This window comes from Bacillus rossius, chromosome 1, assembly GCF_032445375.1.
Source record: "Bacillus rossius redtenbacheri isolate Brsri chromosome 1, Brsri_v3, whole genome shotgun sequence".
Taxonomy (NCBI): Eukaryota; Metazoa; Arthropoda; class Insecta; order Phasmatodea; family Bacillidae; genus Bacillus; species Bacillus rossius.
In genome coordinates, this window is record NC_086330.1 from 148792818 (window position 1) to 148820010 (window position 27193).

The window sequence follows — 27193 nt, forward strand, 5'->3', positions numbered from 1 at the left end:
TACCAGAAATATAACTAGGTATAAAAATATTGCTGTAAGCTAGTGCTATAAGTATACTTGAAATAAATATGCCTATAGCTTTGTTATAGTGGTAGACAGTGTCAAGAAAAGATGACATCTTTAGTATTTAAACTTTGACACCGCTCCGTCTGCTTCCCTGTAGTGATTAAGTCCGTAAGAAAACACGCGGGTCTCAGGGTTCGGTTCGGCCACGCGCCCGGAGGCAGAGGCGTGCCGACTGAACGACTCCCTGGGTTGTTCAGGCTACCCAGGAAGCCGTATTAAATTAAAGGTGAATGCACTGACAAATTACAGCAGTTTATTATCACTGGCACGAGGTACACGGTGCTGTCGTACTCCTGGCCGTTTCTGTTAGCGGCTATACAACTCCGCACTAACACGGCCCCTTCCAGTGGCGGCACTGATTCCGTTGCTCGTGGAGGTCCCTTACCGACGAGTGACGCGGCGGATGTTCACGCGTGGCACGAAGTCTCTAAAGCTAATATTAATGTAAATACACGACACTCCGACAATATATTAAGACACAGTTGTCGTTGTGCTGCCCGTTCGCGTGATGAGCAATACTATGTCAACATGACGGACGTTTCCCCTACATGCTCGTTTACGCACGATAGAGCTGCTCCCGGGTAGCGTGGAGGCTGCCGGCTTCTGTGAGCTCCCGACGGTGACTGCCCATTCCGCAGCGCCGGGCCGGAGGGAGACGCTAACTCCCGCGAAAAAGGACAGCGCGGGAAAACAGAAGCGACCAGTTTTACGACATAGTCGCGCGTTGAACAATGTGTGTTTATGGGAAAAGTAATTCAAAGCAGATACAAATTTAAGTTTGTCCCTGGAAATAAATACATGAACCCTTTTGCGTAGTTTGGCGGAAGCACCTTGCCACACCCGGCGGAGTGATATGGCCAACGTGGCCGGTAGCGGCGCTATCTCTGTAGCGTTCGCGCATTGCTCACATCGGCACTCCGTTGCACACGCTTCTGAGCAGGTGTTGATGCATAATGGCCTGTGCGACGAGAGGAGCACCGACGGGTGGCGTCAACTTATTTATTAATATACCACCATCATCCAGTAATATAAAAAAAGTATGGCTGCCTTAACAATGGTAAACAAAATTAGTTCTATAAGATTAAACTTGGTGCCAATACACATAGATGGCGGTCTTCAGCAGACGACAGAGGCATTTACGATTCTATGTTTAATTTGAATTTACCGCCAGTAATAAAGATGCTGCCTACAGCAGACGAATAAAGTATAAAAAGATGGCAGACTTTTAAAATTTAAACCTAACTAGTACTACAATTTTGATGCCCCCTTTAGTATTTTTGAATATGGCGCCAGTATAAAAATATGGCGGCATAAAGCAGCCAATTAAATTTTTTCAAAGTTGTCGGGACTGTAAAAAATAAGATGGTGGTCCCTAGACTTTATTTAAATTTGGCGCCGGTAATAAATATGACGACCGACAGCAGACAATTATATTTTTCAAATATGCTACCAGTAATAAACTTTGGTGCCAGTAATAAAGATGGTTGCTTACAGTAGACGATGTTTTTTTTTTAATTAGGCACCAATGACTATATGATTAAACTTGGCGTGCCTCTTACGTTTGAATTTACCGCCGCCCAACTTAAATAATATATTCCTTATTTAATTCATCCTCATTCAACAGATGCTCAGGTCTAGGGGGTAAAGTTGCTGCCTAACAATTTGCGTCCCTGGGTTTTGGGCGCGGTCACTGCGTTAAAAGATTTTTATTCTTAAAAATTACACCACACTAGCGCTCCCTGCCCAGAAAAAAAGAACCAAGATAGCCGCCGCCGACCGTGATATCAGCAGCAGATGGCAACCAGTACCACGCCCTCCACCAGATACTTCCACCCACCTGTTGCTCTTTGGAGCAACCTGTTACTTTGTTTACGTTTGGTCGCCAGACCGGCTCTGTCCCCCTACTACACACACACACCTATATATTTCACTTGTTTCCAGTGAACATCACACATACTCCAAAATAATTTTTTATTTGCTTAGTTGCTGTAAAACAATAGTATTTTTCACTGGCAAAAGTTTACGAAGCAATTTGTATAGTTTCACAGAATACGTTCAGGTGCGTCTGATACTTCGACATAATTAGGCATCTCAACACAAATGAATTCATTTATTGCCTTGATATTTAAATTATAAATAAGTACTTAAGAGTCTATTGTATCTCCAAACAACTTACTTTCAGAACGAGTGCAAATGCGCAGTGGTAATACACTGGACTAGAGTCCTGCCCTCCTGGTGTCGGTTGGCCAGTGTTTGGGGTTGTGGACAGACTGCATCGGTGGAGTGGGGCCATGTCAGGGGAGGGAAGTGGACAGGATAAGAGGGTAGCTGGCGAGAAGGATCGAGGGTGGATGGCGGACAAGCGACGAGAACTCGCCAGAGGACAGCGTGGTTGTAGAGTAGAGTTTCGTACGACAGAGCGTACAAAGATGTGCAAATATATATTTAAACTAATACCATGTTATGTGTGAATTAACAGGTACGGATTATGGCAATCTATGAACTATAGTTTCTCAAAATGAGTTTAGGCAAATTTTGAAAAGTTTAGGCTACTTACTTTAGACCTAAGCCGGTTCCTTCTCCAACTTACCTGTCTTGTATTGATCGAGCGCCTACATCTACAATAGAGCGACAGGCGCGACAAGATGTAAGCAATCACAGAGAATTTTAATTAACTGCGTTTCTGCCAACCGTTAAGGTAAATACGTTAGTAGAGACGCAATCACACTGAGAGGATCGTTTTAAATGACCTCCCTGCCGACATAACTTTCGCTTAAATATCGCATTTAAGCAGCAAGTCGAGGTGCGTGGAGAAATTTCGCAAAGAAAATCTCTGTTTGGAGAATTTTCTGGACATATTTTTCTGGAAACATTATCTTTTACTGTCATCAAATTAAATGGCCACGACCATATACCGATGTACTGAAAAATGAAAGCAGATTTTTATATTTTTTAGTTTGAACATACGTACAGTATCAACATATTTTTTTTATTCTCTATTCAAAACTTTTTATACTACTGATGGTTTGAAAATATCGGTAAGACAATAACAGATAAGGAGTACCAAAAAATAGGTTTTGGGTGTGAAAGGAACTTTGAAAACATTGGTTTGCATGTTTATGCGATAGTATAATATGCTAGGATATTTTCCGAAAATTACATGTGAATTTTTATCAAAGTAATTTTTCCGGAAACTAACATCTCCAGTGATAATGTAGTTGTTTCTATCCCATTTCCCGAATGTCCTCAATTCGTGAACACCGGTAAGGTGTCCGAGTTATTCCAGCCACTACAGTCTGGGTGGTGAAAGCACCTTGTGGTTTCTCAACTTACAATCCATGCAACAAGAACTAAATATAGAGCGAAGATTTCTACTGCTAAGAATATTAGACATGATCCATTTCTTGTGGTTTGATTGGTGATGCATTGACATCCTCAGTGACTTGAAAATTTTGATAGCCTGAGCAATTGATCTGTAAGGGTGCTTACATATGTTATTATAACTAATTTTTTATTTATTTTTGTTAGTTGCTTTACTAGTTTGTTGACTTCAAGTTTACTTTTACTACGGTAACACGTCGGTACTAGCAATTAAGTTGCCTCCCTCTCCTCCGTCGAATAATTTTTAACAGAATCAATGTTAAAGACTTACGAATATTGAACTGACTGCTTTATGGTGCAATGATTTTACCAGCGAGAACAAGAACAGTCTGTTAACGTGTCAAGCAAGCACATTTTAAAATATCGTCTCTGTCATACCGACTAATAAGTAAGACATTTATTCAACACATTGGTGATTGCATATAACCTGGCCTTACTTGAGTTATAATGGAGGCAAATGCATTTATTAAAATGTTAAATTGTATGTTAGTGACTTATTCCAAAATTACGTTGGCATTAATCTGACCGTACTACTACTACGTCATGCTAAGTCGGGTACCCGTTTGACGATGCGCTCACAATGCCAATGTCAGCGAGGTGAGTTGTGGACTAGAGAAATCAACCTTGGTTTTGGGGAAGATATGATTACACAACTTCGCAATTTCATTTTGGTATTTTCGTCACCCCATCTAACGATACCGAACTAAAGAGACGTGAAAACATTTGTTTTGAAATAAGGGTGTTGCTTTCAACAAGTTTAATGCACTTTAAAACGTACCTCAATTGTTATAATATTTATTTATTTTGGGAAATTTAATGTTATCATTATATGTATTTGATATTTTAATTTACCTATTAAGTTTATGACTGAAGTATTAAGGTTGTTGCTTATACAATGCTTCCAGATAAAACAGCCAGTAGTATTTTTAATGTATGAATTTCTATAAGGTGTGTGAAATTTTACCTGATATTAATAATGTTCGTATTACATTTGATTTTTATTGCAGACATGCTACAAACCAGCCTGCTTGTTTTAATATCTTTTACTTTTTTTTTTACCTTTTATTAATTTTTTGCACGCTAAAGTAGGCAGCTCAGAAAATAGAAATAGTCTCAAATTGTCCCCAAGTACATTCAACATTCACCATGACTGTGCTGAGCTTCGAGGTCAGGTGAAAGGCAACTCTTGAACACACTGCGCAAGAGGCAGTGCAAGTCGGAGAACTCACCTCGCTGGCCCGGGGATCTGCAGGCGGGAAGCCAGTCGGCGCACGGCGGCCCGCATCATGTCGGGATTCACCGGCCACGGGGGGAAACTCTTATTGCCGCGACTGGGGCCTAGTTCTTTTGAAGTAGTTTTGGGCCCACCCGCTAGATAGTAGCATTCATAATATTTATTTCTAACATAGCTATATTAATTGAGAGAAGTAATGTAAAAGCTGGCATCAGGCAAAAAAACCAGTGAAAAACAATCCACTTTATTTTTGTAGCCACATATTTTATATTTTGCATCTTCTACTAATTTATATAGAACATTCCCTTGTTTTACTAAAAAAAAAAGCATTCAGATTGCGCTACATTTCGAGCGAAACATGGTTCCAGCTTCCTATGTAAAGAATTGCACTTCTGTGTCTCACTGTGTGGCTGCGTGTTTGCAATTTAAAATATATAACGAATGGATAGAAACTCTCCCTTGAATCTATTAAATATTAGTAAGTTTTTTGTTACAAACTGAAAATAAATGTAAACCAATTTTATGTCCAGTCTTTACGTGTGAAACTTACACCAAATTTGACTATAAAATTCAGAGAGAAATACAAGTAAAAGATTAAAATTAAAAAAAATACAATTTAGAATTATTTATCGAAAAAATTTGTAATATTTGAAAGAACTAATTAAATATAAAATCCTTAAAATATCATACATTCATTGAATCCTTATTTTCAGTTTGATATACATAATGCGTCCCTACACAATCTACTGACGGATTATGCTCAAAATATTGAAATGGTGCTAAGGACTCGTTCAGCGTATTTTTGAAGACTCTCGGCCGCAAAGCCGTCTTCCCCCCATTCCCCCACCATTTTTTTTGTGCTATAGCTTTCCCCTCGTGAGTCTTTGCGCCTGCGCACTGCGCGCTCTCGCTAGTAAAATGTTTGAACTCTTGTTAGGAAAAAAATTTCTGCCACCTGATTCTAGTTTAATTTCTGACCGAGTAAAATTAGTTGTATTCCGCGGCGCGCACGTCCATCGTACTGTTACGAACGCCGGACCACGACACACGCCAGGTTCGGAGCTGCTGGCAGCCCTGGACGGCCATTGAGTCATGCGCTGTGTCACGTGCCGTACACTGACATAAGACATGCCGCGCGTGCCTGGCAGGATTACAAGTGTCTTCGCTAACACACTCCCTCCTTCGCTGCCCACGTATCGACCTGCTTCGGTGCCTTTATCGTTAAACGTTCTTGGGAATTCCGCGGGCCGCCGAGTGGAGTAACGCGAATTGACGCGGCTTTTCTGGCCTGTTCGGACGTCGGGTCGACCCGGGAGGAAGCTACTCGTTACGGCTGCTCTCGACGGTTCTAGAAGCGTGCCTCTGAGTACTTAAGCCGCGACGTCGGTCTCCGCGGCAGTTCCGAACGAGTCATGTGATAGTTTCGAGCGGATTCCGAGCGAAGGGAAGTGCGCCATCGGCGAAGAGGGTGAGAGACAATTCCTCCCCCCTCCCCCAGAGTGGCGGTACGCGGATTTCGACTGGATCGTGAGAGTGCGGTGACCGAATGGCGCGAGACTGTATGTGCGGACAGGCGCGAGGTAAGGGCGAACCAGTGTTGAGCCTAGCTCCAGTGAGGAGTGCGAAGTACGGAACTTAGACATTGAGTGACTTGAGAATAAACATTTTTAAGTACCAGTGATTTGTGATCGGACATTTTTAAGTACTTATTTATTATTAATGTGAATATTAGTAATCAATGAAACTGTAATAAAACTTGATTGAGCTAACCCTTACGAACCCTGTTCTCCCCACATTACAAATCGTAACGATGTAATGCAATATCACAATTATATTACAGACTCAAAACAACACAAAAATATCTCATTATTATGTACAGGCATATTTTAACCATGTGAAACAATCAGTGAAAAAAAGTTATTAAATGTTTATTGTATTTTTCGCACTTCATGCACTATAATAATAAAAAAATTTGTTTTATAAATGTTTTTATATTTATTTGGTTAAATAACTGTACGGAAATGTATTAAACTAGTCCAGAAACGAATTTATCATACAAAACCACAAAATATACGAATAATAATTGCCTTACCAATGTAACAATTTCATTGGAAAAGAAAAATGATAATGCTCATTTCAGTAACTTAGAGCCTACGAAGATGTGAAAATAATGAAAAAATAAGTTCAATCAGAAAGTCTGCCACATCTGGTTATTCCATCATGCTGATCTACAGATATGTCAAACGCGATAGCTTAGAAAATTATTTTATTCGGGTTACTTCCATTGTGTCACGTCAGTCACACTTTAGTGATGCCAGAATTTGACGTATCTCAGGTAAACGCTGTTAGTCAAAAAGAATTATTAACGTTCTTTGAATGATTTTTGCAATGGGGAAGATTGATTTAAAACATTATTTTGGACATTCGCCATTCCTAGTTTGCACTAATATGAATACACAAAGAAACAGGAAAAAAGCCAAAAGAAGCCTGTGTTAAATGTTAAATTTAAAGACAGAACATATGATTTTTTGGAAGGCATTAGAACAATATCACTGGATAGACTAACACAGGGGATTGACAACGACGAGACATTTGCAACAAAAACCGCAAATACATACAAACTATAACTATGTATAACACAGCGACAGCAGAGGAACACGAAGATGATACTAAACAGATAATCTGACCACAATACTCAGACAATACAACGACGTATATGTCCAAGTTTGTTGTTTTGTCTATGTATTTACTGTCATTTTTGCAACTGTTTGAATTTGAAGTCCGGAATTATTATACTAACAAGGTATGCGCAATAAAACAATTTTCGATATGAATTGCATACCATGAATATGGGTTTATTCGTCATTTTGCTAAACCTAAAGTCAAAAAAGAGACCATAGTGGCTGCAAATACTGATTTAAAAAATCTAATAAGAGCCTTTCATTGTTAATAAGTCCTGCCAGTACTCAGCAAACGAAGTGCTGTAGCTCGGGAGCTATTGGAACTACAGAGCTGCGGTGAAGCTCAAGCTGTGGTTCATTTAGCCTAATTTAAAATGGTAAGAGCGATGCCTTCGCTATCAGACATATTTCTAAAATTATAAGTGGAAAACAAAAAGTCCAAAAATCTCGTTAAATTTTGCAAAAATCTCTAAACGTAACAGAAAATATTGTTTGATAACTCCAAATGCGGATTCAGCACCCCAAAAAAACATAAGGTACAATAATAAAACCGATTATTATTTTTATTGCAATGTGAAACTACCATTTGCTTGTATTATAACTATTTATCGGCTACTGGATTAATTAACTCGTTAATATTTCAACTAATAAAATTGCTAATCGACCTAGAATATGACTGTAAAAGACATGCCAGAACATCGGGCACATATAAATTCCACCAAATTGGCATCAATCCAGAGGCAAAAAATTCATTAGATACACACTACTTTTTGATGTGTAACATCTTAGCTTTAGGTATACGGCATTCGGTAGGAGTAATTTCGTGGATGGAACGGAAGTCGGTTAGAACGGAAATATGTAACCATGGTGCTGCAATATGTGGCCGATTGTGCAAATCAAAGTTCACAAAGTCAAAGGGAATTTTTAGTAGTATTAAATCTTTAGTGACTTTTAAAAACTTAAGAAGTATTAGTTGAAAATCAGGTCCAAAGCCGGGGTTTAGTATTTTTCAAGTCTTTTTCGCTTTTATGGGAGCCGTTTGATTACATAGTTTAAAATTTCTGTGTGCTAATGGAATGATTCGATAGTCAAAGCAGCTACTCTGGCAGCGAATTCTAGCGGCGGTTGCGGAATCTATGTGTGGTTAGCGTCCATAAATTTAGATAAAAACCCAATTTGCGTATATAAATTTTTTTTTGTGATGATTATAAATAATTATACGTTACATTGTGTGTTCGAGTTTTGTATTGTAAGTATATTTTCCAACTGGGAACACATGAATTTTCTTGATTCCGAGAATATATGTTACACATCTCTGGCTAGTACTAAAAGACTCGCTCACATTTTGTTTACACATATTGTATCTTATAACGCATTAGAAATATCTCTTACGTCACAACGTGTTGATTTCGCAAAAAACGTACACGTGAATCGAAACCAAACTATTTCCACTACAGTATAAGGGTGTTAATCGTAGGCGGTATAGCTTGTATACCTACTCTATGCACACCTTTTGTTACACTACTCGGCCGTTTAGAATGCTTGCACGCACCAAGACAAGCGGACAAAAACCCAGGAATGCCTGGCAGCCAGTGTTGTAATATCCAGCAAGGTTTCTTGTTTATTTATTTATGCGAAGGATTGCTTTGACGGGTGGGTAGGGGGAGGGAGGAAGTAAAAAGTCTCAACGTTCCGTCATGAACACCACCTAATTGCTGTTCGAAGTTATGCGGGCAGTCAGTGTTCCTGTTGCCGACACACGGCGCCCACGCCACACGGTCCGTATAAAACACGGAGCTTGGCCAGAGGAGAGCCACACAGCAGCTTGCAGTGAGAGAGAGTGCAGCGACCCGCCAGCTTACCATGTTTTCGCTTCAGGTAACTGGTGCAGAATAGTTGCGCAACTGTTCAGCGGACACTCTACGGCTCATGACAGCAAGAATTAATTCTGAAAAAAAAAATTAAACCACAATAGCTTATTTTTCTCTAAATGCCCAGATTTTGCTAATAAATAGTTTATTTGACGAATATATAGATATAAAGGCTTCACAGCGATTTTGGTAGGCGATTTTCCCTCGTTTATGAAGTTGCAGGACATATGAGGAAGCAATCCGTGTCTTTTATTTATGAAATATCATACTAAACGACTCAAATCAGAACGACCGCAAGCGTTTAAAACAGTGCATAGATTTTGGTAACTTTAATAAACATGTAGTTAAAGTTATGAACCTACATTTTAAGTGGAAAAATATTTCATGCAAATATGGAACATATCTTATGCAGTTAACGTTTTCGTATAAAAAAAATCCCTTTCGGCATAGTCTACAGGCGTAGGTAGACTTCGAAGTATCTATTTATTCTGGAAATATTTTGGAAACTCATATACATTTCTGTAACATTTTAAGAACTTAATGTAAATAACATATTTATGTTCTCCAATATTACAAAATGATGGATTAAATATTTGCTCATTTTCCATGCAGCGTAAATATTACGAATTATTTTAACTCAATGTATCCAGCATTGAGTAGGTATTTACTACGCAACATTGAATAGTTTAGAACGAATTTAATTTTATATGCCAACTAAGGTAATTATTTTTTTGGACCTTCAAACTCTATTTTACATCCCTTGCGCAAACAACGTTGTCGTATAAAAATGTGCTTTGCTCCAAGGTTAAGATAATTTGAAGATGGTTTAAAATAAATTCAAACGAATTTGTTACTAAGAAAGTTTTTTTTAATTTTTTTTAAATCGACCTATTTGTTGACTGTAAAATTCATTGAATCAAAAATTGTTTCAGAGAAAGTTTTAGATAGAGTTTAGGATTCATACAATAAATTATAACGGACACGATAGTGCATATATAAAAAAATTATGATTTTTTTACTTTAAAATATTTTTATTTCTACTCCTTGCAGTAATGGTAAGGTAAAGAAAAATTATTTTATGTATAGATTTATTGATATGATCCATATCATAGGAGTTAAAGCAATTTTTCTGTATTTCAAAAAACCTCCATTTCTTCCCCTTTGGTCGACTATTGCCCATTAACGAACTCGTCGGGAGATTTTCCACTACTACATTTTATGTATTAGTCTAGAAGTGATTTGTGAAAATTTGTGACAGTTATCGTGTGTACAACATTGTTATGTGTGTATGTATATATCTATATAATATCTGTTGAAAATATTTGTTACAGAACAACAAATGCAACGAAGGCCTTCTGTTAATATTTTATATATTTGCCCTTAAATAATCGTAATGACAAAAAAATTAAAAATAAAATTAAAGCGGCCTGTGAAAGAGAGCCGTAACGGGCGCACCCAATCAGGGCTGTGTCTGTGTTAGCGAGGTGGGATGATAAGTGTGACGCTTGCTTGTGCTTCTAACACGTTATCGCCTCTACGAGCACGGCTGTGATCTGGCGTGCAGTAGTCTCTTGCATGGAGAAACTATGAGTTTGGAGCGGTAACCATTACATTTTATGGCGTTTAAATTATATTAAAAGTGTACGGAAAGTCCCTTGAGTGTTTTCAAGAATCTGAACCGAGTTTTTTATACCTAAATATTTTTCTGTAAGATAGCATTTAAGCCATTTCCCTTCTTCTAAAATTACAGTTTAAAAACTAAATCCGGGAACTAACTACTCATCCACCCTCAGCGTATTCTTGAATGTTTATCAAACATACAGCACTTGGTTTTCTTGAACAGTTTCCCAATGCGTGTTTTAATCTGAAGCTCTGCACCGTATGTGTACCCAGATAGCCGCACGTATTGGGAACAAGGCTTTACAGATGTATCCGATGGAGATGAATTGCCTCAAAGAACTATTATCTAACTTGCAATAACAACAAATACGTGTTGCAGGTTTTTGCCGTGTTGATGGTGGCCGTCGCAGTGTCGGCGTACCCGGGATACCAGCAGTACCAACTGCAAGCAGCGCACCACGAACCATACGTGAGTATACAGGTCTTCCGCGAATCACGGGCCATAAATTGAATGAGTGGTAAAGAATACAAAAAACCAGCAAGTTTTTTCCAGGAATAGTATGTCCGGAAACACAAAAATTTAAAGTTACAGGCGTGAAAACTTGCGTATAATTTTGAATTTCTCGTGCGTTCTGCGCGCCTCCAGAGTCCGAGACGCGCGAGCGCAGCGGAAATGCCCCACAGGAAGCAGGTGACAAGCACTCAGGTCTGCAGCTAATCAACACATACCGACTGCTAGCTTCGCCTTCCTTGTTTAGTGATCATTTTGTTTATTTTATAAATGCTTACTTTTGTACTTTAAATTGGGTACATTATCAGACGTAAAAAAATTTGGCCAGGATTCCTGGTTTGGTGAGCCTAAGGTCAAATATTGGATTCTCGGCCGGTTTGTAGAGTTTTCACATCTCAGCTTCAGGAAGAATGAATAAAATCTATAGATGTTACAATTATTCGAATAAAATAATTTTATGGTAGTACTATTCGATTATCAACATCTAATAATCGAAAGTTTTTTGTTTTCATGGTTAATTATATATGAATCGAATTCATCGTCATTAAAATCTGAATATTGAAAAGTTCAGTATCATTGATGTCCAATTGACCATATAATCACGCAACTGTGGTTTGGTTCACATCAAATCGTGGTATGAATTCAGGTAGTCTTTGGTTAAGACGTGATAAGTTATTCATATTCGGTACATTTGAGTTGTTCAAGCGCCCTTAGAAAACGCACACTACTACTGCTGCAATTCATATTGCCTTCTCTTACAAAAAATGCGTATCGGCCATCAACCTATGAATGTAAAGCCTGACGCACTGTTGTCGTTCGTAAAGTCTGTAATCTCAACAATCCGCTAATCGCCAAAGCCAAAAAAGTACGAGTACCACAACCAACCAACCAATCACTATACTGTTTACCAGGCTGCTGGTTGCTAGTTTGTATGGCTAACTGTTAGATCCCATTCAGACGAGGCGACTAGTTGAGTGCACTAGTTGAAGGGGCGGCTGTCGAGAGATGTAGTGATGTAGCAGATGATTGGGAACCACTCGAGTCCTTTCAGACGCAGTCAACTGGTCTGCTCTGTCGGGCGGCCAGTAGTCACTGTACCACTCACACTCTCATCCCCACCAGTAGACTCCACACAAGACACTACTGGCATTCGACCAGTCACTTATTTGACTTCACCGAGGTTGTAGTGGAGGACTTTCCACCGGTCAATAACAGTGTGGAGCAGTTTATAGTAGTCTCGTAATATAGGATATGAGGTGTGAGGAATTCTGCTGTGAAATCAAACAGAGTCAATGTAATCTACATATCTCAGACTTGAGACTGAGCAGACGGCCTCGTTGGTTAGCAGATAGACATTATTACCAAAAATATCATACTGATAGTAATGCCAAGCTGCTAAGTAATGCCACAGACTGGTTGTTTAAACCCTAACCCTAACTTGAATCAATTTATATTAGTCATACCGGATTAAAAACCAAATGCAACTAATTTTATTACAATAAAATCAACATTACTTGTGCCTCGTTTCGCGCCCCTGTTTCCCCCCCCCCCCCCCCCTAAGAAAAACATGAAGCTTGCCCGTGCATGCGCTGATTGGTTGTGACTGCCCAGACTGTCGCATTCTCTCCTCCCTCATTCCGATGGCGGGACGGAGTAGCACAATAACCACGCCCTCAAAACCTTTCTTAGGTTGCGTGACCTGTAGCATATCGTTTTGTGGTTGGGAAACTTTTGGACGAACTAGAGTGTTTCACGTCATGGTTTGTGTCCCACAGGCGTTCCCGCAGTACGAGTTCAAGTACGGAGTGCACGACCCGCACACGGGCGACGTGAAGAACCAGTGGGAGAGCAGGGACGGCGACGTGGTGAAGGGCTCCTACAGCCTGGTCGAGCCCGACGGCTCCACGAGGACCGTGCACTACACGGCCGACAAGCACAGCGGCTTCAACGCCGTGGTCAAGAAGTCCGGCCACGCGGTCCACCCTCAGCATGTTTCGCACTTCGGCCACGGTGCCTACTGAGCTGACTGCGACTGCCCCCGATCCCTCCAGCCCAAGGATGCTCCAGCCCGCTTCAGAACACAGACCGCGTTCCTTAACATAATCAAGCTGGATCGTCTCCGAGGACTCAGGCTAACACGACGTTGACAGTTCGCTACCTCGCTGCACTACTACAATATTACCTAATGTCTTTACGGTCTGAGGTGGTTTTAAATTTTAACGATGTGATGACCTTACTATTTGATTGTGTTGTTTGAGTATCCCTGGATTTATATGTTTTTATGTGCATGTTGTGTTGCATATGTAAATAATATTTGTATGTTTGAAGTGCGTTTTGTAAACATTTAATTACCCTTCTTTTTATATGGACATATTCTGTGATAATTAAATATCTGGAAAAAAAAACGTCATGCCATTTATTTGTTATTTTTAACCAAACACAAAATGCATGTGTTTTATTACATTAAGTTAGACATAAAATTATTTATTCGCTACTTAAATAGCCAGTAATTGATTAATACGTACAACTGCAAATTATTCAAAATAATAAGAACAGAATGGTGACCTGAAGATAATTTTTATTTTGGTAGTTTGAAATACCAAAAATAAATTTTGAATAGACACCACCCAAAATTACAATAGTTCTTTTTTATTAAATTGATTTCGTATCGATAATGAGCAGAACTTCATTACATATATCTAACTAGTGGAGACTAGTCTAATCATTAACTTGGCAAAAATTATATCAACTTAATGACTTTACAGGCCAGATTTATCTAGCAAAATATTTGATATAATTTACCTTAATGAGAATGGTAAATATATTCTAATAATAAAATGTTCGAGGTAAAATGTCTGTACATTGGATAAAATGAAAAATGAAAAATCTTTTGAATTGGCTACTTTAATTATTAAGAACTTTAGTTTCAAGAATTTTGTCTGTTTTCTCCTTTTTTTCTTTTTTTTTTCGGAATCAGTCAAAAACCTTTTGACGTATTTTGATGAAACTTTTATATTTGTACGGTATAACTTAAACTGTTGGCTAAATACAATTATAGGCTCCCAACGCTATGATGGTGAAAAAGGGGTAAATAAGGTTCTAAGATAAATGGGTATCAATAATAAACATAACAAATTAATCAACTATAATTTAAGATTTTGCGAAAATCCACCCCTAAGGGTATTTAAAGTATATTTTAAAAAATACATTGCATACTTCCATAAGTATTAGAATTAGAGGTGAGAAACTAAGAATGAACAACTTGAATATAAATTTACGAATTACATATTTTTCATTTTTAAAATTTGAATTTTAAGACAGTGAAAGTGAGGTACGTTTTTATTTATTTTCAAAAATGGAATCTCCGAACGAAACTATAAAATAAACACGTATAATTCTTCATAAGAAAAATAAAATTATAAACAAGACATTATTATTTTACCATTTTTAAACATTCCACCCCTAAATGGTGTAAAAGGGGAAGGTTATATATAAAAGAGTAAAATGCATACTTCCGAACCTATCAGATCTAAAGGCAAGTAACTAAGAATAAACAATTTACGAATTGTATTTTTTAAATTTATTCGAAATTCTACCTTTAAGCGGGTGGAAAAGGGAAAATAAGTTTTTAAGATTATTAATTATATCTCCGAAGCTAATCAAGGATAAAGAAATATATTGTGTATCAATAACAAACATACTTACACAAACTACCACAATTTTACCATTTTGCAAAATTCAACTGCTATAAAATTTAAAAGGGGCAAGTTTAGTTTTCAAATTAAAAAGAAATATATTCCTCTGTATCTATTACAACTAGATGTAAAAAACTAAGGATGGATATCATAAATGTAGGTTTACATATTATATTTATTTTTTATTAATTGAAATTCATCATTCAAGACATTGGTGTAATTTTGATTTATTAAAAAAAATTACTGACACTAACAAAGTAAGATGTAAGATATTTGGTAAGAAAATAGTAATAAACAATATACTGTTTTATCATCTTGCAAGATTTCACCACCAAGGGTTGTAAAAGGGGTTTGTTTGGTTTTAAGCATAAATGGATAATTCCGATTATACTAGATCTTAAGGAGGACAGTATCTATAGAATATTGCTATTCGAGATGATGTTTGGGTTTGTTTGCTCATTCGTCTTGTTTATCGTCACAGACCATGACCTTTATGTTGAATTGATCGGCATAAGTTATTAAAAAAGGGCGAGTCTGCTGCTTAGTAAAATATAAATTATGTGTATTTATACTTTGGAGAAACATCCATAAAAAATTCTATGATTTATTAACTGTTATACAAAAAAATACTTTGATTGAATATTTCAAAGTTTAAATATTGAAATAATAGGTTAAAGCATTTCCACGTTTTAGTAGTTTAATATTAAAAAGTAATACTTTCTCCGTGTAATCAGAGATTATTTACAAAGCGAATTCTTACTTTGTCTGTATTTTTCCTCGGTGCTTGTAGAGTCGTAATAATATAGCAACGTTTTGCTCTGATTAATGAATAACGTCAGAAAGTGCTGTTTAAATTTTCAACACAAATTGAAAAGTTTCAAATTTAAATTTAAATGGTAATCTTACAACTCGTTTAAAACTTTTTATTCTGTATAGAGAAATATATAAAAACTTAATTAAAACATAAGAAAAAGTCGAATAAATGAGTTAACTTTATAATCCCCTGGTAGGTATAACTAAACAAAGTAGTTCTAATGGCCGGGTGTAGGGGTGCCCTAACCCCGTCGCCCTGAGCCTGCGCCCCGGTCTTCAGCCAGGCGAGTGACTCCCGGGTAAGCAGTCTCCCTCCACCAGTGCTGCGGCCTCTTGGAGGACGGACGAGCGGTTGGAAATACAGGGCATCCTTTTGCCCTGGGCGAGGGGAGGGGGAAGAGAAATATTCCCAGAAAACCGACTAACTACCTGAAGACGACATGAAAACACTGCATTAAAATTCCTCGCTGATATCCTCAGGAAAATCATATTGCTGAGTTCTAGCCCGGATATCCATGGTACTTGCCTAACGTTTTAGTGTAGATGGCACATGGAGAAGAAGTTTTAATGGCCATCGTGGCAGAAAAAAAAGGATATGGTTTTTTCAGCAGAATTCATCACTTTACTAATAAGTTATTCACGTATTATGTCTTTATCAGAGAATAGATTGAAATGAATTTAATTAAATAATAGTCTATTTTTGTGGCACATTATTTTTTCTCCTCAAGGTATATATATATTAATACCAGAAAGTTTGGGCCACTATCAAGCTGGCATTCGTGTGCTAGACCACAACACCTCGGGAATTCAATCACCCCTGGCTAAATAATTCTTAATTACATTTATGTACTAGTTTAATTGCTGAAGTGGTAAATACCACCAAAAATATGATGAATTATTTAAGAACTACATTTAAACTGACAACTGTCATATTGTATATTAAATTTAATAATTATGTAACTAAACATAAAGTACAATTTTGTAGGAGCTATGATGCATGTGTGGCGTATCACTTTTACACAACCACAACACTTCTGTATTTAAATAACACTCGTGTCGTAATATAGTAAATTAAAGAGAAATTAAGACTTATTATGAGTGTGATTTTTTAGCTTTCTTATGATTTAATAGAATTTATTGGACATATATTGCATACAACGGCAATGGCGTATGTCTCCCAACACATGAATTATTAAAAGAACGTAGCTGGCTTTCGAAGTTGTAACAAAAGTAACTTACTTTCTTTTTAACTTACCTCAAAAGTTTGCTTCTGAGGTCTCTATTATTGTCACCTTCTTTAAGATACATCAATCGTATAATATTCTGATAGGATTAAATTACAACCTAGCTTGCCCATAACTTCATTACGTCATAATTTCACGTAATTCTGTCGTACTTATTTATGTGTGCGGCAATCGGTAAATTGTAATTTTTCACTACGGCAGTTTTTTTTACAAATATGTACCAACAGTACACAGCAATTTAGACAATATAAATAATTTACATTCAATTAATATAATCACTGCACTAATGTCCGATATGTTCAATCTAGATTGTTTGGATTCAAAAGTCTAGAAACTACGCTATTTTACGAAAATGCCCGAACAGCCCGAATACATTTCCCCCCCCCCCTCACCCCATGAGCCGGCCTTGTATTTTACTGACCTTGGTTTCACATACTCTGAATAGTTTTTGTCAATTTAACAGAAATATAAATATAAAATTTCAGATATATGCAAATTTGTACATGTACGTGAAAAAAACTGTATCACTACAAACTAGTGTTCGCAGAAATATCATTGAATATAAATGATACTTATAGAAATCGCCAAGCCATAAGAAAAATTTTGTACACTTTAAAATTCTAGTAGGACTGCCCGACACGAGATGTCATTGTAATCTCCTCGCCAAGCTAGTGTCGCTGTTGTGCGGTGGACAGGGAATTAACTTACAATATCGCTCTTTCTCTGTCTAAACAACACGTGGGTAGAAAACTAACAAAATAAGTTTATTTTTACGCCAAGGAGAATATTATTACAATTTATACTATACTGTCTCTTTGGTTTGCTGAAATATTGTATGAAAGATGAAAAGTGTTATCAAAAGCTAGAGAAAGTTTTAAAACGATAAAAATTAATGAACCGATAAAATCAGTTTAACAGATTTGTATGGTAAAGTGAAAGATGTCAATACAGATGCTATACGCGGAAATGTATTGCGATTTTTTTCCTGCTCGTGCTTAAGACCTGGGTTCTGCACGGCCGTGCGCACCAGAAAAAACCTTTAATTTTGATTCGGGCGGTAAAAGCCATGGGCAGTTCAAATGGAAGGCCCGAGGCCCGAGATGGAATAATCAACTTTCTAATTCATTGTTAAATTTTTAATCCTCTCGAGTAAAAATGACTCATAATATAATAATTTTAACATAACACAAAAATCTCAAGAAAGCAAAAAATGTGTTCACAATGGAATCTAGCTGATATTGTGTTACGTTCGTCAGTTAACACAATTAAAAGATAATGTTTGAAACGATTATATCAGCCAAATATGGAAAAATAAAGATCTTGAGGTACTGAGAGCTACCAAGTGAATTTAGAAAATTTAGTTGCTTTTTTTCTAAAACAAAATAAAGAAAACCGAAAAAATGTAATCCTTCAAACATTACATTCCCGCAAAATACTGCGCGATAAGAAAACAGACTGCATTCCACTGTAAATGACTCATGAAATATTGAAAAAAAAAAAAATTTCTAAACTTTTTTGGTGCACTTAAAATTTTTTGTTGAATAACTTTGGAGGTGAATTTAAATTGAATCTTCATCTTTACTTAAATTGAATCTTCATCTTTACGTCACGCGTATTGGGTGCTCTAAAACTCTATGGTAGCGACTCAGTATTCATAGGTTTGAGACAGGCAGAAGTGTTGGGATCGAGCCAATGACCTATGACAAATTAACACGACCTGTTAACGACCACTGCACTGAGGACCCTAACATAATAAAAACAAATTATTTATAAACTAAATTTATTAATATAACGGTACTGCTTTATGGTCAATTATTACAAATTAATATATTATGTATAATTAACAATTTTACCTATCAAAGTTTAGAGATATTTGACAAGTTTTCAAACACATACGACGTTATCTGTTCAAGTTTATTCAATGGAAAATTTTCATGCCATATTTTGCAAAATATTACCCTCCAAACTGTACTGTATAAAATAGTCAAAGAATAATAGTGATTCGGTGTGGCGGGATCTCGAGACACGAGTTTTAAAAAATCTCTTTTGGCACAGCCTACAGGCGTAGGTAGATTTCGAAGTACCCGTTTCTTCTAGAAACGTTCTGGAAACTTCTATAATAGTCTGAAACATTTTAAGAACTTAATGTAGGTGCCAGCCAATATGTTGTCCAATATTACAAAAAAAAACTAATAAAACCGTTTCTCATATTCCATGCAGTGAAATCGTTTCGAATGTTTTTAACTCAATGCATCTAGCATTTAAAAGCTTAGAACATATTTCATATTATGGCTACTAAGGTATTAATGCATTTTTGACGTTCAAACACTATTTTTCATCCCTTACACTAATACGTGGTTGTATACAAATTTGCTTTGGACCAAGGTTTAAGATAATATTAAAATGGCTTAAACTAAATTCGAACGAATTTGACAGTAGGGAAGTATTGATTTTTTTTTTATTTAAACCTCTTTTACGGCAAAAGTTCGTTTCATCAAAAATTGTTTCAGTCTAAGGTTTAAATATTGAATAGAATTTTTGCAATAAATTATTAAGGATTTTATAGTAACTCTACTAAAACACTTATGTTATTATTTATGTTCAATGCTACTACTAAGGCGTTGAAGGAACAGGCCTGGATAAAAAATTAGTGATCACACTATGCTCCTTGCGGACAACGCCAAATATTTCAGACAGTGTTGTACCAAAACATGTGCTTGGAATGGGCCATTAAACCTATTTACAGCTGCGCTTATTTCCCTCAAGTAAACAAGTCGAAACTAGTGAATGAGGTGCTTAAGTATTCGGATCACTTTATATCGTACGGATCAGATGCTCTTAGATGGAGCGAATTCATCAATGTGGGACTTAACACAGCTTTGCATTATGCGACAGGTTTAACACCCCTTCTCTCCTCTTCCCATGACCCACCATCTTTTGAATGTGTGGGGATTTCCCTATGACTCTTATCTCGATGGAGACTCCCTGAATGCTGTACTTGATGAAGTGTCTTGTAATTTGGAAAAAGTTCGCAAGTCTGTGTCTGAGAATTACAATTTTTCCACGAGAAACCACGAGTATGCCATCAACAAGCTAGTTCTTAGCAGGAACTTCGTTTTGCCTTCCTTAGTTGACCAGGTACATAATTGTTTAACTCTTTCTACCCATATTGCGGCTCCTTTAAGAAAGACAAAATTCTAGGGCTGACTTTTGTTCTCTTAGAAAAATTAGGATCTCCTAGTACATTTAGGAAGACACATGACACATCGGCTATCTCCTTGTATTTCCCCTCCTCCTCCGCTACTACTCATATCATTCGTGTCCTTTTTGGCACTCGCCCACTTCTCCTAAGGTTTTCTCTGGGTTTGCGCAGAGCGACTTGAGCGCAATTTTCTTCTGAGATCTCTATTATTTAAGGGGTGTAAATCCCTGCTCGTCTCATAATTATCAGAATTAAAGATGTGATTAGTTCGGGTGCAAGTAGCATGTGTGTCAAAAATAGATCATGACAATACATATTGTATAGTTTGTTGTGGCCATATCATGTCATCTTCTTTCAGATACATCAATCGTATAATATGTTGATGGGATTAAATTACGAACCATTAGTTGACAAGTATATGATTAAATCAAAAGAAAGTCAGACAACTAAATCATAAAGTGCAGAGTAGAGATATGCTGCTGTGGAATGACAAATATATTTTAGAGTTTCAGAAAATAAATGACAATGCCAGAAACGCAGTGATTTTATCCATACAACGCCCAGTGGACCTACATGAACTCAAGTCGCGTGAAGCATTAAGTACTGTAGGCAAGAGGCGGGGCTCACATTTATTTAAAGTCCAGATGTTAACACTACTCCACACACAGTGAAGCCGCGTTTATCTACGTTATCGTAGTAGAACACCATAAATCACGTGGCGAACTGCCCACTGTCGGCCTGATGTCATCCTCGATTGTAAAGCCTTTTACATTAAACAATTACGAATTTGCATACAAGATGGTAAGTGGCCCTCAATTTAACGTCTGTACCGTGTATACGTCTGAATATTTATTTTTGTTAAAACGCGTTGTCTATGGGTTATACAATGTAAAAATAAATGAGTAATTCGACGTCATGCATGCGGCAGCAGTGTTTCCGCTTAAGACATGTTATTTTATACCTACGAAATTTGACGTCTCTTAAAACTTTGTTTAAGTAAAAATACTATTAAAAGTGTAAAATTAAAACTGCTGTGATTTGTTGAATTTATCATTACTGTTAATGTTATTTTACTCCGTGGTATGATTATGTACATATTCAATGAATGCATCCATTAATTTTTAATTACACTAATGCAAATTAATTCCTCTACAATATTTTGTAAATCTACTTAAACTATGAATGTGTTATTCCATTAGTAACTTAAATACGTTAATACACGCTGCGTACTTCATATTTATTAATAATTTTTAATTTTATCATATATTTATTTTGGTGTTTTGAAACCACAACCTTTCGATCGCCACTCTAACGTCCGGTAATTGTACCAGTATAGAGACGTTTTCAGCATACACCAGCCTTTTTTACCACTTGCCCTTAGTGTATTTTCAGCTCTGTCGGTTCAGGGAGCTCTTGATTGACGAATAATCGGGGATTCCGGGTTTGAGTCCTGGCTGGGCTGAGGCCCTTTCACTGATGGAAAATTTTCTTCGTGGGTCCGGGAATGAGTGTTGTATCGTTCGTTAAACCTCCACACAACGGAAGGCAACGGCGTACAATTGCAGGATCGTCTCGCGTAGTGCGTTCAGGGCCACGCCGTGGCAGTCTCTCGTCGTGATGGCTTGGATGTCAACCGGCCACTGTCTTATGAACCCATAGGTATTTTTGCGAAAATATTTCTAGACTAGCTGAGAGTTAAGACACAGTAGCGTCATCTATATTTCCCGATTCGACTAGTTTCTTTCAGATAAATGTTTTCTATTCGAACAACAATCACAGTTATCAGTGCGGAAGCAAATGCGTCCTGAACGGTTCGGTCAAATAATAGCAATGGCTTCCTCTGCAGATAACCGCGAATTTCCAGGAAAATATCCGCTGGCGCAGGCATACCATATTGTAGTCAAATGGGCGTTCATATTTCTTTTCACGAAAAATGTTTGCCCCTACCCATCATTATCATAGGCCTGATTTCTGAGTGGCCTAATATACAGTTAAAAAAAGACAAACAACAGACAGATTGTTCCGACCTACGGCCGGAATTCTTACGGTCCCTCTCACATGTGCGCCCTATCAGGGTAGAGTGGGAAAAATTCCAGTTCGTTTTTTACATTCCAGAACTATATAAATTAAACAGAACTGCTAGGGATCACTCCCTCTTCTTTGATCGGGTAGGCATTAGAGCTTCGGCAATGACCAGCGGCTAGGGCCACTAACGCAGCATAGTCACCACCTCAGCCCCGTACCTCGCTCAGCTAACCAGACAGTTGGCTGTGTCCTGAGCCCTAAGACTTTATCAGCACTGCTGGAACCTTCCCCAAATTCCCACATCACACTGGAACTCCTCAAAACACCAAGTGAATCCGTGGTCCGGTGGAGGCCTATCCAACCTTTGCTAGCTATCCAGGCTAGTACCAGAGCTGTGTTGTCGCTCACCATGTCGACTCCGCATCGGGCTAGAGAACCCTTGGAGCCTGCTCCAAGCGATCGGAGCACCACTACCAAGTACGAGTCCTACCCATTCAGAATCTTTGACCTTCGAGGAACCTCAACGGGGGCAATTCAATCTTTCATGGATTCTTCCCGTACTACTACCAACTTGGCGTCTATACGGCATAAGACCGTTCGCCAACCGGCTAGCCGACCGCCACTCTTCAGAATCACTCCACTGGATGTCCTCGTCTCCTCGGACTACCCTCCGACCTGCCGTACCTCTGCCCGACAGGTTTACAACCGGTTAAGGCTCGGACGTGCCTGGATTCATCCGGCGGTGACCGCAGAAAGCCCTGGCTAGACATGACAATCAAGTCGTGCGTGGTCTGGAGGGCCTCGGGGTTACCTCGGTACCTCTCCCGACCAGTGGACTAGGGGAACGTTTCACACCTAGTCGATCAGTTTACAGTTTTTTTAAGCCCGGTTGCCCCCGAACACGCCGGCGCTATTCTCGGTCGTTTCCATTACCATAGGTCTGATCCAAGTACTATGGGGCCCTTTGGGACCAAGACACCGAGGATCAGCTGTCGAACCCCCCGAAAGGTTTCAAACTCATCTGCTGTTGCCAGCAGATTCAGCTAATTTACCATTTTTTCTGGTCCCATACATACAATTGAAGATGCAACTGAGGCAAACAGATAAATAAACGAATGGTACAGAAATAAATTGCTTGCTCTCTGCAGTATAACTAACATTGATTTCACATTCTAGCACGCATCCAGCCATACAGACAGTGTGGGGAAAATGCACCTTTCCGTGGCCAATTATTAAGTAATGGTTCCTTGAGATCTTTCGGTGATAAAAAACGTGTTGGTTTAGATACAAAAGCATTCCAACGGTAACGAACACAATTAGCGTGCAAAATGACGTAAACTGCTTTCCAAGTTACGACGTACTAGAAATGCGTTGCTGGTACGGTATAAAAACATTATGGTTGAGCAGAATGAAGCAGACAGCATCAAGACTTACCAGGAGCTTAGGAGCATAACTGAGAAAAAAAATTGCAACAATGTTTTCCTTTCAGGTACAGGCCAAATTATTCATCTCGAACTATTACTCGTAGTAGTTAAATAAAGTGTCACTGGTTGGGGAATGCTGAAATTTCGTTCTCTTTAATATTTCCAGGACACTTACTTAAAAATTCTTTGTAGGCTATATGTTTTTTTCACATAAAAATTCAAACGCATAAATGAACACGTAAGTTATTGTATTTTCCGATGTAGGTTCGTGTAATTTAACCATGGGGTTCACATAAAATGAGAATACTAAAAAAAGTAGGCTTAAAATAAAATTGTACAATTACATAATTTAAAGATTTTTTTACAGTGCAGTGAATATGATCCCTCCGCCCGTGGCTTTCCACCCTTATACTCCACGCGGCTTCGGAAAGTACCTATCTGTTCACAGGTTTTCGCTGTTTTGATGGTCGCTGTCGCAGTGTCGGCGTACCCGGGATACCAGCAGTACCAACTGCAAGCAGCGCACCACGAACCATACGTGAGTAAAACAATCATACGGCCACTTTTTTCCTCGATTTTACTCTCTATTGATAGTAAGGTCACACAAGACAGACCAATGCAGAAAAAATAAGGGACTTTTTTTTAGATGCAATTGACTGTGGCCTAATTTAATATTTTCTGATGAAGAACAGTTGTAAAATAACGCGTACAAAGATAAAACTTTATTCCTTTTGCATATATTTAAATGAACATGTAAGTTTCCAGAAAATATAAATTAATTAATTGTTAGCAGTCAAAATGTCAGTGCTCGGTGTGATGACGCACGTTCTAAAATACCTGGGTGGGTTTAGACAGTCGTGACTTGAGACTAAGGAAATTATTTCTCTATTTGAATAACCTAAAAAAATTTTCTTGGATTTTACTTACCTGACTACGCAAGCGTCACTTGATTTCCGTGATCGATCAAGCATGAAACAAATGGGATGAGGATTGTGGGTGAATACCCTAAAACTTTGCCATTTCTCGATTTCTGATCACTGATTTGGTTATCAAGTGATCTTGGAGATGACATCATCTTGAGCATCTTGGGATAAAATTCGCTACTTAAAACTCTTCCTCTAAACTTGGTTTTCTGAAATCACGCCATATTGTTTTGTAACCGATTTTGTAAGTAGCCTCACTGTAGGAACTTAAAAACTTAACCGAAAATAATTTCACTACTAGAAATCGCTTACCCATATGCGACCCCCCCTCGTTAAAATAATCTTGCGCCAAAATTAACTAACCATTCAATGAATTTTGAAAATAAGTTGGTTTTTTTCAAATGCAGAAATGTTAAATGTTCTTGTGGACCTTGCCTTGGTAAAAAAAAAAAAATACACATTTCTTCAGATTACCTTCCGAAATCACATGCGGGATGAGTAAGTACTGTTGCTTGCAGGCGTACCCGCAGTACGAGTTCAAGTACGGGGTGCACGACCCGCACACGGGCGACGTGAAGAACCAGTGGGAGAGCAGGGACGGCGACGTGGTGAAGGGCTCCTACAGCCTGGTCGAGCCCGACGGCTCCACGAGGACCGTGCACTACACGGCCGACAAGCACAGCGGCTTCAACGCCGTCGTCAAGAAGTCCGGCCACTCCTCCCACCCACAGCACTACGGCCATCACGGCTACTGACTCTCCACTCCATTGTGACTATTTATTTTCAAATTTGAAATAAAAGAAATTTACGAGTAACAAACGCACATTTATTCTCAGATTGGTATATCTCGACATTCACATTGGGCATCTTTGATTACAGATACTCAAGTCCATATAGTTTTGTCAGAAAAATGACACTTCCTACATTGTCATGAAACTCATTTCGAAATTACTTAAATAGGCCGATTTAATGCGGCTAATGTGACTGACTAAAGACCTCTCGTCTCCCACAATCCCACTAACGATATCAGCTTTAGATCTTCGGATGTATTAAACCCATTTTTTTAAATTAATTAACGTGGTGGATGTGGTTTTAAACGAAACATTTTCCACAGCTTTTACACAACCAAGCTATTCTCATTCAACCATACTCATTATTCTCACTATCCGGATCAACATTTATGTTGTTCATTTTGTATGATGGATGGCTTCTGTGTTTGCTAATATATCTTTATCGACTGAATGTCTTAAAAGGCAATATTTTCCTAGATAAAAGTTTATGATATTAAGTATGTACTGATTTTATTCCATACTAGCAAAAACTACGGTTTTTTTTTGGTTTTTGTTTCAGTCACAAACATGAATAAAATTGAAAGTTTAAATTAAATTGCAAATATTGACATCATCGGTATAGACACAATGGTTACTTTTGCACAGAATGGCATGACACCAGGTCAAATGGGAATTATTCATAACAACTGTGGTGAAATATTTCCAAATATTGTACGAATAGAATACTTTAGATTTTATTGTGTTTTCATGCTTTTTCCTCTACACGCCAGAGGTTTTGTCACATATCGAAAAGTTCGGGGGTTCAGGCCTGCCAAGGTAGTGGTGTCAGTGCTACTACATAAATTCCTCTAATCCTCATTCTTGGCCTGACGGGATACAGATATCGAACTGTCAGAGTGATGAGATTGTTCATCAACCTGCCGGAACCAACGATCGTCGATACCACGGTTACGAAGTAGTGTAATGAACCCTTACGAAGCATATCAATGTAATTGTGCTGTGCCATTGGTAATTTCAATAAATAAATATGGTCTTACCCAATTTATGGGGCTAACTGTTGCTCACAACATAAAATGTGATTCTCATGTTCTTCGCAAAGGTGAGGATTTTATTTTCTACAAAACACATATATTTTTCGGTGATGGAATCTTCTATGATGGCACATTCTTAATTCCATAAACACTTTGCTTCAAGACGGCAGCGTGACGAATGTTTGAAGAAAATTCCCGAATGATTGACTCCTGTGAAAATATCGATCAGCCAACTCATTCACGAACTTCGATCGTAGGTGTGAAGTTGCAAATTATTCTAAAAGTACGTAAACAAACTGTATTTCGGAACTTCCATTCCCACGGAAGTATTTGGTAAATGCTTCGCGGAGGCGAGGATTTCCTCATATCTGGTGGTACATGTCTTCGATGGTGAGGAGTTACTAGGATCAATTAACGAATTTGGATGCTGCTAGTGATTTTTAAAGTCAGTAGGTTGTAAACTTAGCCAGTAAAATTAATTATGTTGCTCTAGTTTACTAACTATTCAAATGGAAATTCACTGTGAGAACGAACTCGCTGATTCGTTAAATTGCAGCTCGTTTTGCTCCATAGCGCAAAGTTAAAGATGGGTTGACTTTCATTGTTATTCGCTTGCAACTGCAGTGTTTTAAGTGTTTTTTTTAGAGTTGTCGATAAACAGTTTGAGTACGAAATTGTTAA

General features: G+C 37.9%; 2 protein-coding genes across 2 annotated transcripts; both read left to right on the forward strand.

Moving 5' to 3' along the window:
* Positions 1 to 9180: 9180 nt before the first annotated feature.
* Positions 9181 to 14251, forward strand: LOC134529574 (cuticle protein 19-like). Its single transcript, XM_063363805.1, has 3 exons — positions 9181 to 9240; positions 11233 to 11322; positions 13140 to 14251. The coding sequence occupies exons 1-3, from the start codon at positions 9226 to 9228 to the stop codon at positions 13383 to 13385; spliced, it is 351 nt and encodes a 116-aa protein (XP_063219875.1). The 5' UTR covers positions 9181 to 9225; the 3' UTR covers positions 13386 to 14251.
* Positions 14252 to 21380: 7129 nt separating this feature from the next.
* Positions 21381 to 25445, forward strand: LOC134529579 (cuticle protein 19-like). The gene is made up of 2 exons (XM_063363819.1): positions 21381 to 21395; positions 25209 to 25445. The coding sequence occupies exons 1-2, from the start codon at positions 21381 to 21383 to the stop codon at positions 25443 to 25445; spliced, it is 252 nt and encodes an 83-aa protein (XP_063219889.1).
* The last annotated feature ends 1748 nt before the right edge of the window (positions 25446 to 27193 follow it).

Coding starts and splice junctions, on each gene's coding strand:
- LOC134529574 (XM_063363805.1), top strand. Junction 11,323..13,139: donor CAGCGCACCACGAACCATAC/GTGAGTATACAG, acceptor TGTGTCCCACAG/GCGTTCCCGCAGTACGAGTT.